This window comes from Labrus bergylta, chromosome 14 (genome assembly GCF_963930695.1).
Source record: "Labrus bergylta chromosome 14, fLabBer1.1, whole genome shotgun sequence".
Taxonomy (NCBI): Eukaryota; Metazoa; Chordata; class Actinopteri; order Labriformes; family Labridae; genus Labrus; species Labrus bergylta.
In genome coordinates, this window is record NC_089208.1 from 208416 (window position 1) to 222177 (window position 13762).

Below are 13762 nucleotides of genomic sequence, written 5' to 3' on the forward strand. Positions count from 1 at the left end.
CCCTCTCTGTACCCACATTACCCCTCCCAGCAGGGGGTCTGATCCCCCCTCTCTGTACCCACATTACCCCTCCCAGCAGGGGGTCTGCTACCAGCGTGTATAAAGTTGTGAACATCTTATTCTGGACCCAGAAGTTTTAACTTTAGTAACGTAAACATATGTTCCAGGCCAATAAAGCCTCTTTTTTAATTTAAATGTAATAGATAGATCGAATAAAAACACAAGACATTGACTTTTATATTCTGTTTTTATTGTGTTGCATACGGAGTGGGTCGTTCCACATTTTATTTAAATATTTAAATAACTTTCTGTGGTTACTGAAGAGTATCAGACACACCCGCTGAGTCTCCTTACAAACTGATAAAGCCTGACTGCAGTGACAGGGAAAATAAACCATATCACCTAATCAGCTCTGATCACTTCTGTTTGACAGCAACAAGAAAATAATTTATTCAAGCAAACATCTTTAAAAACAGAAAAAGATCCTCGTGGTGAGGTAAACTGAAGCTGCACGTTCAATCAGTTCATTAAAAAGTGCAAAAAAAATAGAGTTTAAAGTTACTGCAGCTTTGGGATCATCTAACCATGCTCCAAAGTTCATCATCATCATCACATCACCATTTTCACTGCTTCATTTTGTATTTAAAAAAACAACAGATTATTTAATGTGACCCCTTACACAGCACACACTCACGGTGTTAATCCATGGCAGTATAAAAATAAACATTTCATTAAAAAAACTCATCTACTCTATCTGGTCACTGGTTTAACTGGTTTAACTGTTTTTAAATCCACTTTGCTTTTTCTTGTCACATGTCTTTAATGTCATCATTCTTATTCTTTCATTCTTAACGTCGCACCACACCCCGAGAGGAACAAAATAAAATCTCCCTGTGTGCTTTGTAATGGTTGAAAAAGACAATAAAGGGAACTTGACTTGATCTAAAATGTAGTTAGTTAGTGAACCATCAGGGCGCCTTTGTTTGCAGCTTGAAGTGGAAACTGTAAAGACATCTTTAGCTCAAACTGATTTTTCTGTGAAAGGAGCAAAAACTCCTGGAACTCGCAAACTTCACCATTTTAAGAGAGCCACTGAATCCTGGTTAGTTCAGAAACAGACTTGTTCTTATGTTTAATTTTCTGTAGCTACTGTATCTCACAGCTCTTTTCATTTTTAACTTAAAGGCAGGGTTGGTCATTTTCAAAAAACTAGCATGATTTTGAAAGATTCTGCTCCGTGCAGACGGAGGACCTGTCAAGAAGACAATTTCAACCAAAATCTAAAAAAATATATATCTGGAGGAAATTACCAACCCTGCCTTTAAATGTTTTAATCTTTTATTTACACTTAATCCCGTCTTGGGACAGGTGTAGCATATTAATGTATTGGATGGCTGTTTTCAGTTTTTCTATTCTGTATCCGTAACAAATGAACCATAAAAAAATAATCAGGTAAACATTTGTTTGAGTCAAAGAGTGGGGTTGCACCATTCCTCTTTCTTCTTTTTATTTGGTGATGGTCTACTGGAGGACATGCTTGATGAACACCGTGGAGGCCTCACTGGCAGCCGGGCAGCTCCAGAGTTGTGATGAGTTGAAACACAGGAAGCTCCTCGGATCAGAGAGCGGAGCGAAGCATTCGAATGACACGCTGGTAAAGCTGCTGGAAGACTGAGCCCAGATTCCTTACAAAAAGAGACGAAGAAGAAACACACAGAAGTTAACAGAGAGGGAGGATTAAAGAAAGCATTAAGGCTACATTTAATCTCAAAACTGAAAAGAGCTTTATGGAAGGAAGCAGTAAGTGATAAAAGGACTCCAAGCCTATCGTTGTTTTTCTGTGTGCTGCATCGTTTACAGTCTGAGACGATGTGGAGGAATGACGTCTGACAGCGGATTGTTAGCTGCACCTGCTTTCACATGTCTGATTAAAAGTAAGGCACAGGGAGAAGAAGTTTATCATACACTGTAATATAACGTTTGTTCAGTCATCACTGGAGTAATTCAGAGGGTTGTACAGAGTTAAAAAAGAAACCATTAAGAGCATCAAAAGAGATGTAACAGTCAGCAGAGTTGGAAAAAAGACAGGAGAGGAGGAGATACAAGCAGACTGATTTAAAAAAGGACTGGTTTAAAAACAAAGAAGAAAGTTCACAGATAGAGATAGATGCTAAAACAGTCACTTTAAATCAAAACTAAAGGTGCGCACAGAGCACAAGAACCTGCATGGTCAGCATTACTATGAGTTACATTTGGATGATTTTTCCTCTGCAAACAGACTGTGTAGCTTCACACACAGCTAAAGCCTCTCTGGCTACAAGCAGAAACCAGGATCTCCAACAAAAGACACCAATCATCACGTCACCTGCTCACTGTTTCTGTACCTTTCTGTGAAGAGGGAATAGGGTAGCTACTTCATAGCTTCCTGTTTCAAATGTTCAAAATCATATAGCAACATGCCAACTGCATCTTGGGTACTTTGAAACCCCTGACTCTGAACTGCACCTTCCCTGTTTAAGGCTGCAGCTGAGCCTGAGAACATGAAATACTTGCATCAACATTTGGCTGTCCATCGGTTGATATCATGAGATTCATGAAGGTAACAAGTCGTGTGTTTCGACCGATGAAGCTCAAACATGGATGTTCAGGGTAAACATTTCTACACATCTCTTTTACATGTAATCACAATGACACATTCAAAACTCACCGAGATCCGGCAGAGAAGCAGTTGAGGCGGTTCGGGTGGAGGCAGAAGAGCGAGGCCACGCAGTAAACACAGCACAACAACATGGAGAGCAGCCGCCTTTTTAAAGACATCTTCAGTCTGTCGGAAACACAAACATAAAGCACTCACACGTCATTCAAGATGCTCTACTCTATAGAGAAAGGTTAATGAAAGGAGCAGTATGTAACTCTGACCCCTCGTGTTTAAAACGGGTACTGCAGTCTAAATTCTAAACATCATAGAGAGCTGTCTCCCCCCTCCTCTCTAGAGTGGATGCTCTCACAGGTCACCATGTGGTGGACTCTGAAGCTTCAGTGTTTATCCAGCTCTGCATGGGTCTGTAAACCTTTCTGTGTTCTAACCTCTCTCCATTTTTCAAAAGCATCTCCAATATTGATCCTAGTTTGAGCACGTTTCTGCTCGTGGAGCTTATTAGAAACATGCAGAGGCTTTTTAGGTCGGGTACAATCACTTCTATCTGAACCACTTCTCTTGACCGCTTCCATCGCTGCAACACCTGTTGACCTGATAACTGCTCTCATATCTGGGAAACCGAGGGGCGTCCAAAACGGCCGTGTGGGGGGGTGCCTTGAAAGCGGCTACCTTATTCAGAACTCCCTTGAGTCTTTCAGTTGCAGGTTTTCCACAAACAATTTTTTAAAAGACTCCACCCACCTGGACACTGTCTCTTCTCCCCCTCCCCTCTGGAAGGAGATACAGGACAATCAAAACAAACACCGACAGACTGAGACACCGTTTATTTCCTGGGGCAGTTTGAATTGTCCCCCCAATCATTCTGTTTGTTAAAAAATGGACATTTGAGCACAAACATCTCTAACATCAAATCTCTCAACATTTATCAGTTTTATATCCAGCTGACATCTGTCCTCTGTGCGGACAGAAAAATACCATCTGGAGAAAAAAGATAAATGTAGTAATTTTTAATCTCTTAGGTAACTTCTAAACAGGCACAAACCCTTTCACCTGTGAAACAACTCATCACCCTTTAGGTCGAATTGGTTTAACAACAATGGGAAACAGAAGCTAGCCTCACATCACTCACATGACATCAGTACCTCAACAAACGAGTCCAGAAAAATACTTCCCCGGATAAGTGGATCTTCCAAAACTGGAGAAATCCAACCTTTGTGTTAAAAAAAAGGAAGATCCTTAGGGGGTCCTTCGAAACAGATCCCAGGCAAAGATGGGAAAACAAGAATCCGTGACAGCAGGTGGAGGACGGCGTTGGCAGAGATGTAAACAGGACGCAGGAGACCGCCGGGCACATGGGCACAATTACTGCTGACCCACGCTTTTGTTTTGAAAGGTCCTGAAAGGTCTAGCAGGGGTGAATAACATTCCTGCATTGTGTGTCTGTCGGAGCTGTTTCGGCTGGTCGGGAGGGACGGGGGTAACAGGTATAAAAATGAGGATGTTTCCTTTCGTACTGAAGTCGGTGATGTTGTGCCCTGTGGGACGCCGTGTGACGCCAAAGTGGACGAACAGTAGAACTGAATTAAGACAAACAGCATCAGTTTTCTGTTTGTGACATGTGAAGGCGAGCTATGTTGTTCTAACACGTCAGCCGATCTCAGTACCAGACAATGGTGACTGGTCAGTAGAGGGCGCCACCTAACCACTCCCCACCAGGAGAATGACAGACCTTCACTAAAGGGGCGGGGCCTCCATCTTTGTTACCAGCTCTGAGCCAGGTGGTAACAAGTGGGTTACAGTATATGTGTGATTATATTGAGTAAGGGGGGTTGAAGGTCTCGTGGGTATGGACGGGATGTATTGATATAACTCACCTTACCACACTTACAGAGACCGAGACATACCCATGACCAGAGTGCTCCAAGATCAAGAAAAGATCAAGATATTTAGGAATCAAGACCAAGACCAAGCCACAGCAAGACCAAGACAAAACCAAGACATTTAGGGATCCAGACCGAGTCAAGACTAAGACCATAAATATCACTTAAAAAAATATTTTTGTGAGCAGGGAGTCCGTCCAATCTGAGACAAGGCTGAGCAAAAATGCTTTTAATCCTAAAACTGAGACCTCTAAAAAGTCTCGAGATTGACTGATTTTGAGTACTACAACACTACTGTAAGTACTTTGTGTATGAGCTTACACAACAAATATCTGAGCCCAGCTTGAAAGACTCGACACAGACGGAGCAAACTGTGAGCCTCAGTCCTCGGGATGGATTGTTAAACAGAATGAATGACCATAAAACAGTTAAACACAAAAGAATGGTCACAGGTTTCTGTAGTTTCTCTTCTGGTCTTTGAGGCGATGTCTTCTGCCTCACCTGTCTGAGAAGCTGCTGTGATGCCAGGTGATGTTTAAAGTGTGTGCAGCCAGAGAGCATCATTAGCCAGATGTGTTTGTGTGTGAATCTTAGTGGAAAATGATCCCATCAGGCCAGATGTCTCCCCAGAGGACTCACTCACATTTTTACTTTAAGTCTTTCTATGTGATTTTTCTCACTTAAATGTAGAAATCAAGTATCTCCTCTGAAAATAACTCTGTGAGTCATGACTGTCTACAATGGGTGTAACACCCGAGTCCCACTGTCTGTGATGTTTTCAGAGTTTTCAGAGTCCTATCTTCACTTTGTTTACATCGCCAGGACGGCCGGCTGACTCCTCCCCTCGTGTATAAAAGTTGTTTAATTGAGGGACTAGAGAAAAGAAGAATAACATACTGTACTCACTGCTTAACTGTGTTTCTAGATCACGCTCATTTCAGCTAAATTTACATGCAGTGTGAAGATACCAGCATAATAAAGATCGCTAGCATTAGCATGCTAACACAACAATGCAGCGCCAGTTGTTTTGGTTTCATGCTGGAGCTCAAGGGCGACATCTGCTGGATCAAAAAATCACATATAAAGCCTTTAATGTCTAATTTCTTTGTTTCTTGGGGATCTTATTTGTATTTCTTTCTGTGCATATTTTCACATCAAATCTTCTCTGTGATTGTTAATGGTTTGTTTAAATCTCCTATCTTAATGTATTCTTCCCTTAGTCATGCTGCTTTTTTGTCTTGTGTGAAGCACTTTGAATCGCCTTGTTGCTAAAAACTGTTTTTGCGCTCTGTGTTTATTTGCGCTGGCAGCCCCCGTGTGTTAGATACGACACCTATGTTGTTTAACGTTTCAGCATTCACAGTCCTGAGCGCTGAAACAACCTCGGCATCAGCTGATTTTTGTCAGCTAAAAGTTGAAAGAAGTTCAACTTTAAGCATCTTGTCAATGTCACCTCTAATGGTACATGGACCCCACACATTCACACGCTGATGGTAGAGGCCGCTGAGTAAAGAGTCCATCAGTATTAACTCATCCATTCACACACTGATGGTAGAGGCTGCTGAGTAAAGAGTCCATCAGTATTAACTCATCCATTCACACACATTCACACACTGATGGTAGAGGCCGCTGAGTAAAGAGTCCGTCAGTATTAACTCATCCATTCACACACTGATGGTAGAGGCTGCTGAGTAAAGAGTCCATCAGTATTAACTCATCCATTCATACACATTCACACACTGATGGTAGAGGCCGCTGAGTAAAGAGTCCGTCAGTATTAACTCATCCATTCACACACTGATGGTAGAGGCTGCTGTGTAAAGAGTCCGTCAGTATTAACTCATCCATTCACACACTGATGGTAGAGGCTGCTGAGTAAAGAGTCCATCAGTATTAACTCATCCATTCACACACTGATGGTAGAGGCTGCTGAGTAAAGAGTCCATCAGTATTAACTCATCCATTCATACACATTCACACACTGATGGTAGAGGCCGCTGAGTAAAGAGTCCGTCAGTATTAACTCATCCATTCACACACTGATGGTAGAGGCTGCTGTGTAAAGAGTCCGTCAGTATTAACTCATCCATTCACACACTGATGGTAGAGGCTGCTGAGTAAAGAGTCCGTCAGTATTAACTCATCCATTCATACACATTCACACACTGATGGTAGAGGCTGCTGAGTAAAGAGTCCGTCAGTATTAACTCATCCATTCACACACTGATGGTAGAGGCTGCTGAGTAAAGAGTCCATCAGTATTAACTCATCCATTCATACACATTCACACACTGATGGTAGAGGCCGCTGAGTAAAGAGTCCGTCAGTATTAACTCATCCATTCACACACTGATGGTAGAGGCTGCTGTGTAAAGAGTCCGTCAGTATTAACTCATCCATTCATACACATTCACACACTGATGGTAGAGGCTGCTGAGTAAAGAGTCCATCAGTATTAACTCATCCATTCATACACATTCACACACTGATGGTAGAGGCTGCTGAGTAAAGAGTCCGTCAGTATTAACTCATCCATTCATACACATTCACACACTGATGGTAGAGGCTGCTGAGTAAAGAGTCCATCAGTATTAACTCATCCATTCATACACATTCACACACTGATGGTAGAGGCTGCTGAGTAAAGAGTCCATCAGTATTAACTCATCCATTCATATTTACAGACAAAGCAGTGGGAGCAACTTGGGGTTAAGTGTCTTACCCAAGGACACATCGGCCATGTAGCTGCAGGAGCCGGGTATTGAACCCCCGACCTTCCCGTTGAGAGATGACCGACTCTACCACTGACCTGCTTCTCCATGTTTCTCTTCTCTCTTTTTTTCAAATGCCATGATCTGTGTCTATATCTCTGGTTTTACGCTTACACATGGTTTTTGTAACATGCAGCTGTGCTTTGTTTCTTTTCTTCCTCTACTGTTTTCTGTAAAAAAAAAAAAGCAACAACATTAAACCAATCCATTTGCTTTGATTACATTTGTTTATGTTATTTTATTATATATCATATAATAAAGATCTGATTGTCCAAAATGTTAACCCTCCCCGAGCTTTAGTTTTAGAAACATTACATCTTCTTTCAAAAAATACAAAAACATTTCCCTGGCTATAAAGAAATTTGTAAAGAAGCGGCAGCAGGCTGGTGGTCGGGCCAAGGGTCAACAACAGAGAGGCAAAAACAGCAACGGACGAGCATCAGAAGGATGTGTGTGTGTGTGTGTGTGTGTGTGTGTGTGTGTGTGTGTGTGTGTATACACTCAGTGATAGTGTGATAGTGTGATAGTGTGGCACCGAGGGGAGGGGATAAACCAGACCTGCTTTTGTTCTGTCCTTATGCATTTTCTGAAGGGATTTTAACAACACTAAGAGAATGAATGGATGTTTAAGGCAACAGAGGGAGTTTATTAAACTTTACATGGACTGGAATAACAACAACACACAGAAGAAATGGGCTTAAAAGATTCTTCATCTTGAGGTAATAGGATTGTTTTGAACTAGTTTCTTGGTTATTTAACATTTTTAGCTACTGAGGCGAGTTCTTTGATTGTTGTTTTGTATTTCAGTAGACTTTTTTTTACACAGTGCTAACCTATTTTAACCTATTTTTATTTTAAGTTTTTGTGTAGGCATCAGTGCAAATCTTTATTTTTGATCTCAGAAATTATCTGCACTGGCAACCTTTTGTGTAACATTAGAGAGCTTCTTGAAGGATAGGGTTGCGATGTGCCAATCACAATTGCTCTGACAATTTGGTGGTTTTCGACTGAGATCATTTGGCTTTCGTCATCAACATGTCATATTTGTGTGGACAGGTGAGCACTGAGCTTTTACTCAGCATGACTTCAGACTCCGACCAACCACCAGCCCGAAGCGAGGTGAGGCCTCTGGTGATGGGTGTGATTCTGAGCGTCTCTTCTTGTTTCATCGTCTCTACAAACCTGTTAGTGGCAGCCGCTCTACTCAAGCTTATCCTGAAGAAGAGCAGCCAGAGCTGGTGCTTTGTCCTCAACTTGGCCCTGGCGGACACTCTGGTGGGTGTGGCCATCACGGGTTTGGCCACTGAAGACTTAAACGGCAACAATCTTTCTCAGAACCAATGGGGCCACGTCGTCACCAATCCTCCAGCAAACGCCACGCACCACGCTGAGGGGAAGTCGAGGTGTTTGATGCGGATGGCCTTCCTGTTGTCGCCCTGCACGGCGTCCATCATGTCCATGTTCCTCATCTCACTTGACCGTTACGCAGCCATCAAGATGCCACTACGGTACACCCGGCTGTCAGGGAAGGGGACAGCAGCCGGGTTCCTGCTGGCTCTGTGGATCAGCGCCTTCACATTGGGATTTTTGCCAGGTGAGACAAAAACCTATAAAAGTGTTAAATTAATTCAAAGTTTACAAATTCATAGCATCAAGCAATAGAAAATAGTGCTGCAAGAGGGTGTCTTTTTGCAAGTCCCGTTGCAAGACCTACTGGGTATTTTTGGATATTTCCAACATGGTGACCCCCATTGATAGTCTTCAAAACTGCACTGCAGAAACCCATGGGTGACATCACCAAGCAACATCCATGTTTTATACAATGTATGGTGTCCACCTCCAAAATCTTACACTGTGGTGTCGGCTGTTTGACTCTATATGGGAGCATCATTTATAAATTTAACATTGTGTAAAATTAACAAAAACGTATGGGCATGAAGTAAAGTCTAAATGGGCATGTCCATTGATATGATGAAAACCTGACAATAAGAATTACAGCTCTGACCATGGCCCGTATAGACTATGATTGAAAAATGTCACTGTGACAACTATTTCTAGTCTTCTGACTACTCAAAGCACTTTCACACCTACCCATAAACACACACTGATGGCAGTGGTTGCTATGTAAAATGACCTTTAGAAGTAACTTATCCCATTCATACACATCAGGGTTAAGTGTCTTACCCAATGACACATTGGAAATGTTGCTGCAGGAGTTGGGGATGAAACCCCTAACCTTCCCAGTTGAAAGAAGACCGACTCAACCACTGATCCACATCCACAAATACCCATTATTGCTCCTACATTAACCCTTATATTGTTGTTGTTGATGTTGTCGTATGATGGCTCCCAGTTTGGTGGTTCCTCTCATGGATCCCAGAACACTTTGGTCCAAAGTTACAAAATCAGTTACTTTTCCAGGATTAATTTTACTTGGTAGTGTCAGAGAACAAGTATTAGTCTCATCTGATAAACAACCCATGTCCTCTGTTTTTTTAGTTATGGTGCGGCAGCTGCAGACTGACGGCTACAGCGGCTTCTGTGCCTTCTTCTCAGTGATTCACCAGGTGGGCATGGTGGTGTTGATCAGCGTCTGCTTCTTCCCCCTGTTCTCTGGGTTCGTTTACATGTACCTGGACATCCTGAAGATCTCCTGCACCCACCAGAAGCAGATCTTACAGATACGGAAAGCCGGTTCCAGGACGGCCGAGCACGATCGCCATCGACATCAAGAGCGTCATCACCAGCATCAGCAGATGTGGATGTGCTTAATGGGCCACGTCAAGGCCTTGAGGACGGTCGCGGTGCTCGTTGGCTGCTTCTTTTTGCTCTGGTGCCCGTTCTTTGTGGCGTGCCTCGTGCACCTGCTGTGTAAAAGCTGCAAAGTTACTGACGTGTTGGAGAATTATCTGTGGCTCTTAGGACTGTCCAACTCTCTGATCAACCCCCTGGTTTACGCCTACTGCCAAAAGGATGTGCGGCTACAGCTAGCGGCCATGTTTTCCTGCTTCACAGGAAGGTCATGCGCAGCAGGACCACAACATGTTACAGAAAGATGTAACCCGCTGCCACCTGCTCTGACTGGAGCTGCTGTTTCTGGTGCTGATATCATTGATCCTTCACAATTAAAGCCAATCGTTACCAATGAGATGGTCCACACAGTTTAACTACATCCGCCCGGAAAAGTCGTTGAAAAAACTGTGAAACCACAGAAACTGTAAGAATGAATAGCAAATACTGACAGCACCATTTTGCATCAATTGCCAACGCTTACTGCCAACACAATCCATCCCCATTAAGATATATGGATACAGTGACTTTGACTTTCCTCTCCTTCTATATTTTCAATATTGTTAGAAGTCCTTTCTGTTGATGTGAGCAAGAAAAGGCAGCAAATGTAATGGGCCCTCCACCTGTCCTGGGCCCTCCACCTGTCCTGGGCCCTCCACCTGTCCTGGGGCCTCTAAGGTAGAAACTTCAAGCATATATTGAGGGAAAGCACTTAATGAGACTGTCATGAAGTATGAGGATATGGAATGGACTTTTGAATGTATGTACTTTCTTGTGTTTGTAAAATGTTTGTATAAATGTGTGCGTAAATTATTCACACTGAAATGGATTCATGAAGTGTCCAGTTTTCCAGCAAAGCAACAAACTAATATCAAGCATTTTAAGTGTCTCTGTAACCAACCATCTGTCTCTTTTGGGCTCAATGAAACTGAAGCGCAGAGATCACTCAAACATCATGGTACAGACTGTCAACATGACATTATAAACTGTGTGCCTTTGCTTTAGGACCCACTTTATTTTATCTTGTTTTATTACATCTGTTATATTTCATAGCTGGATAAATATGCAGTCATGGAAACTTCCTCGGCTGCTTTAATCTTGATAGATGTCGCCCACTCTGTGTGTCAGCCGTCTGTTTCAACAGAGCTGTCAGGACCGTTGATGTCAGAGGTTTCTAGGAGGGGTTAAATAACTCACATTAACTTGAGAGCGATGTCCACATTAAAGGGTCACTTCACCCGTTGAAACATGAATCTGTATTGACATTGAGTCAAATATGTAGAAATGTGAAATACATTTTGAAGTTGGAGCCTTCTTGGCCGAGAAAAAAAAAGAAAGTGTTTTTTTGGCTCATGTTGATGAAAGACAACAACTCCCAGAATGCACAGCACCACAGGCCACTTCCACTGCTCTATTTACAGAAATATTTAACCCTAACCCTAACACATAAGGCCGTTCCCTCAACTGATTCAGAGATTTCTTCCAGAAGGAATTGGTATCTTGTAAATTCCTGTCAGAAAACAGACTCTATGTCTGTGTCCATAGGCAAACAGTAAGACACCACCAGTCCGCCGAGGACATCATTATCATGAACCTTTACTTAAGCATTAAAAATCATTGAGGTTTCCCTCATTTACAACGATGTTGAGATACAACAACGCGGACGCAACCTTCCCGGTGTTACCATCTACAATTCTACAATTCAGACGCTTTTATCTCAAGCGACGTCCATCAGAGAGTAAGAACAACACAAGCAAGGATCTAAGCCCCCTGCACACAAGATTATGATTTTTCTGTGATATGGTGTTGGACTTGTCTCTGTGTCTTGTCTTGCCCTACCTTGGTCTTGGTCTTGACTTGGTCTCAGCGCACTCAGGTCTTGGGTATGTATTGGTCTCAGTTATTTTGATCTTGACTACAACACTGGTCTGCTGTGATGTTATTCAACAGTATTCAGAACCTCTGGCTGAGGCGGAGTGATACACAAGTGCTTGTTATTGTCACTCGTGGAATGCCTCTGGTCCAATCAGAACCATTCTCTCTGTTCAATGAGCTTGAAAACGATGTTATTGTAAGTGAAATGAGGGCCACATTTTCCAGGTGTGTTTCTCTCATGGAGTTTAAGCAAATCAAAAAAAATCACAGAAATGCTCAGCATTACATAAATACTTTGGCATGCAGACTGTTTATGATGGGAGGCTGTTTTTTAAACAGACAGGAATGAAACAATCAGTTAGAGTAATGTTTTAGATTACAGCCCGAGGTAGATATGAATGTGTTTTGTGCGTCTATGCTAGCTGCGAAGCTTCTGCTTTGTCCTCATCGGGCTGAAGAACGGGTGCCACAGCGCCTCCTCCAGGGTGATCCGTCTGCAGACATCGTACTCCAGCATGCAGCCGAGCAGGTCGAACAGCTGCCGCTCGTCCTCGTTCCTCCTCCACATACACTGCTGAGAGACACACTGACAGTTACTGCTGCTTTACCTGACGGCTGCAGCTGATTGGCTGATCTGTGCTCTGTCTTACCTTGAGAGGCTGGCAGTGCTTATTGATGTAATCATTGGAGGAGCTCTGCTCATCCCAGTTCAGACGCTCATTGTGAATGTAGTGTTGCTTTCTACAAACAATACAATAATACATATGCACATGGGTAAACATGCACAGAGACATGTAAGACTTCACACCTGCAGAAATCTCCTGAAAAACTCCTGATATTTCACATACAGGAGCTGTATGTGTGAACGCCTTCACCCGGAGTTTCTCCTGCTGGACCCTAAGTATTTTTTTACGCAGCAAGTCAGAGTGAGCTGATGTGAGAATGCAGCAGGATATTCTCAGGAGAATTCACCTCGAACCAATAGGAGGGGGAGAGTGATGTATCTATACTGTGACTGCTGCTCGGTGCATAGAGTGTCTGGACGCGAGTGCTACGATCTCCATGCACGTAATTAAACGGCTGCATTATGTTTCCTGTTCTCCAGAATGTTCTTCTCCACTCTTTTGTTGATGTTGTCATTCCATTGGATTACACATAGCATTGATATAAAGGCAAATATTCTCATTATAATGTCATGTAGCAGACTCTGTTGCTTTGTCCGCTACTTCCGCGTTGTTGGTCACGTCTTACCTCAGGAAACCCCCTGCCCCCCCTTCAGTCTGACAGGGATAGTCTCCAGCTGTGAGGTGCATGTGTGAACAGCCAGGTCAGGAGAATCTCCAGAGCAGTCCTCCTGAAACGATCTATAGTTCATATGTGAAAACGGCTGTGGTGTGCTAACTTAAAGGGGAAATTATCATTCTTTCATCTCTATAAACTTTTGAAACCAAACTCAATTTCAAGTCACACCTGTATCTTTGGAAAGTACACAAACATCCTCACAACCCAACATCAAAATGTATACCAGAAAAGAAGTAACAATGAGCGTCATAAGCCATTTTCACATATGCACTCCTAAAAATCTACCTGACTTGAATGTTCCTTGATCACCTCACAACGGGCTTTCCCTTGTAGGATAGGGGAGGGTCAGACATCAGAACATAAAAGAATGCTGCGGAAGTGGTGGACGAAGCAACATAGTCCGACACTGTGACAAGTTTTGCCTTTAAATCCAAGAATATCATATTCAGAATTTCAACACCATTCCATCCCAATTGCTTGAATGT

General features: G+C 42.8%; 2 protein-coding genes and 1 long non-coding RNA gene across 6 annotated transcripts in view; 1 reads left to right on the forward strand and 2 right to left on the reverse strand.

The window, feature by feature from the left end:
* Window positions 1-234: 234 nt before the first annotated feature.
* Window positions 235-5306, reverse strand: LOC136182411 (uncharacterized). Its single transcript, XR_010668675.1, has 3 exons — window positions 3802-5306; window positions 2708-2824; window positions 235-1685 (listed from the first exon to the last, which is right to left on the reverse strand). It is a non-coding gene; the product is annotated as an uncharacterized lncRNA (long non-coding RNA).
* Window positions 5307-8301: 2995 nt separating this feature from the next.
* LOC110002340 (glucose-dependent insulinotropic receptor) lies at window positions 8302-12051 on the forward strand. Its single transcript, XM_020657943.3, has 2 exons — window positions 8302-8904; window positions 9810-12051. Exons 1-2 carry the CDS (start codon window positions 8346-8348, stop codon window positions 10475-10477), a joined length of 1227 nt encoding a protein of 408 aa, XP_020513599.2. The 5' UTR covers window positions 8302-8345; the 3' UTR covers window positions 10478-12051.
* A 150-nt stretch (window positions 12052-12201) lies between these two features.
* Window positions 12202-13762, reverse strand: part of LOC110002344 (dual specificity protein kinase CLK4-like) — a 444306-nt gene continuing 442745 nt past the window's right edge. For 3 of the 4 annotated variants that reach the window (XM_065963026.1, XM_065963024.1, XM_065963025.1), the window contains 2 exons: window positions 12626-12716; window positions 12202-12549 (listed from right to left, as the gene is read on the reverse strand). In XM_065963026.1, the coding sequence (XP_065819098.1) occupies window positions 12394-12549; window positions 12626-12716 (247 nt within the window). In that variant the 3' untranslated portion in view covers window positions 12202-12393. The remainder of the gene's footprint in view (window positions 12550-12625; window positions 12717-13762) is intronic. The other variant, XM_065963027.1, reaches the window with a different exon arrangement.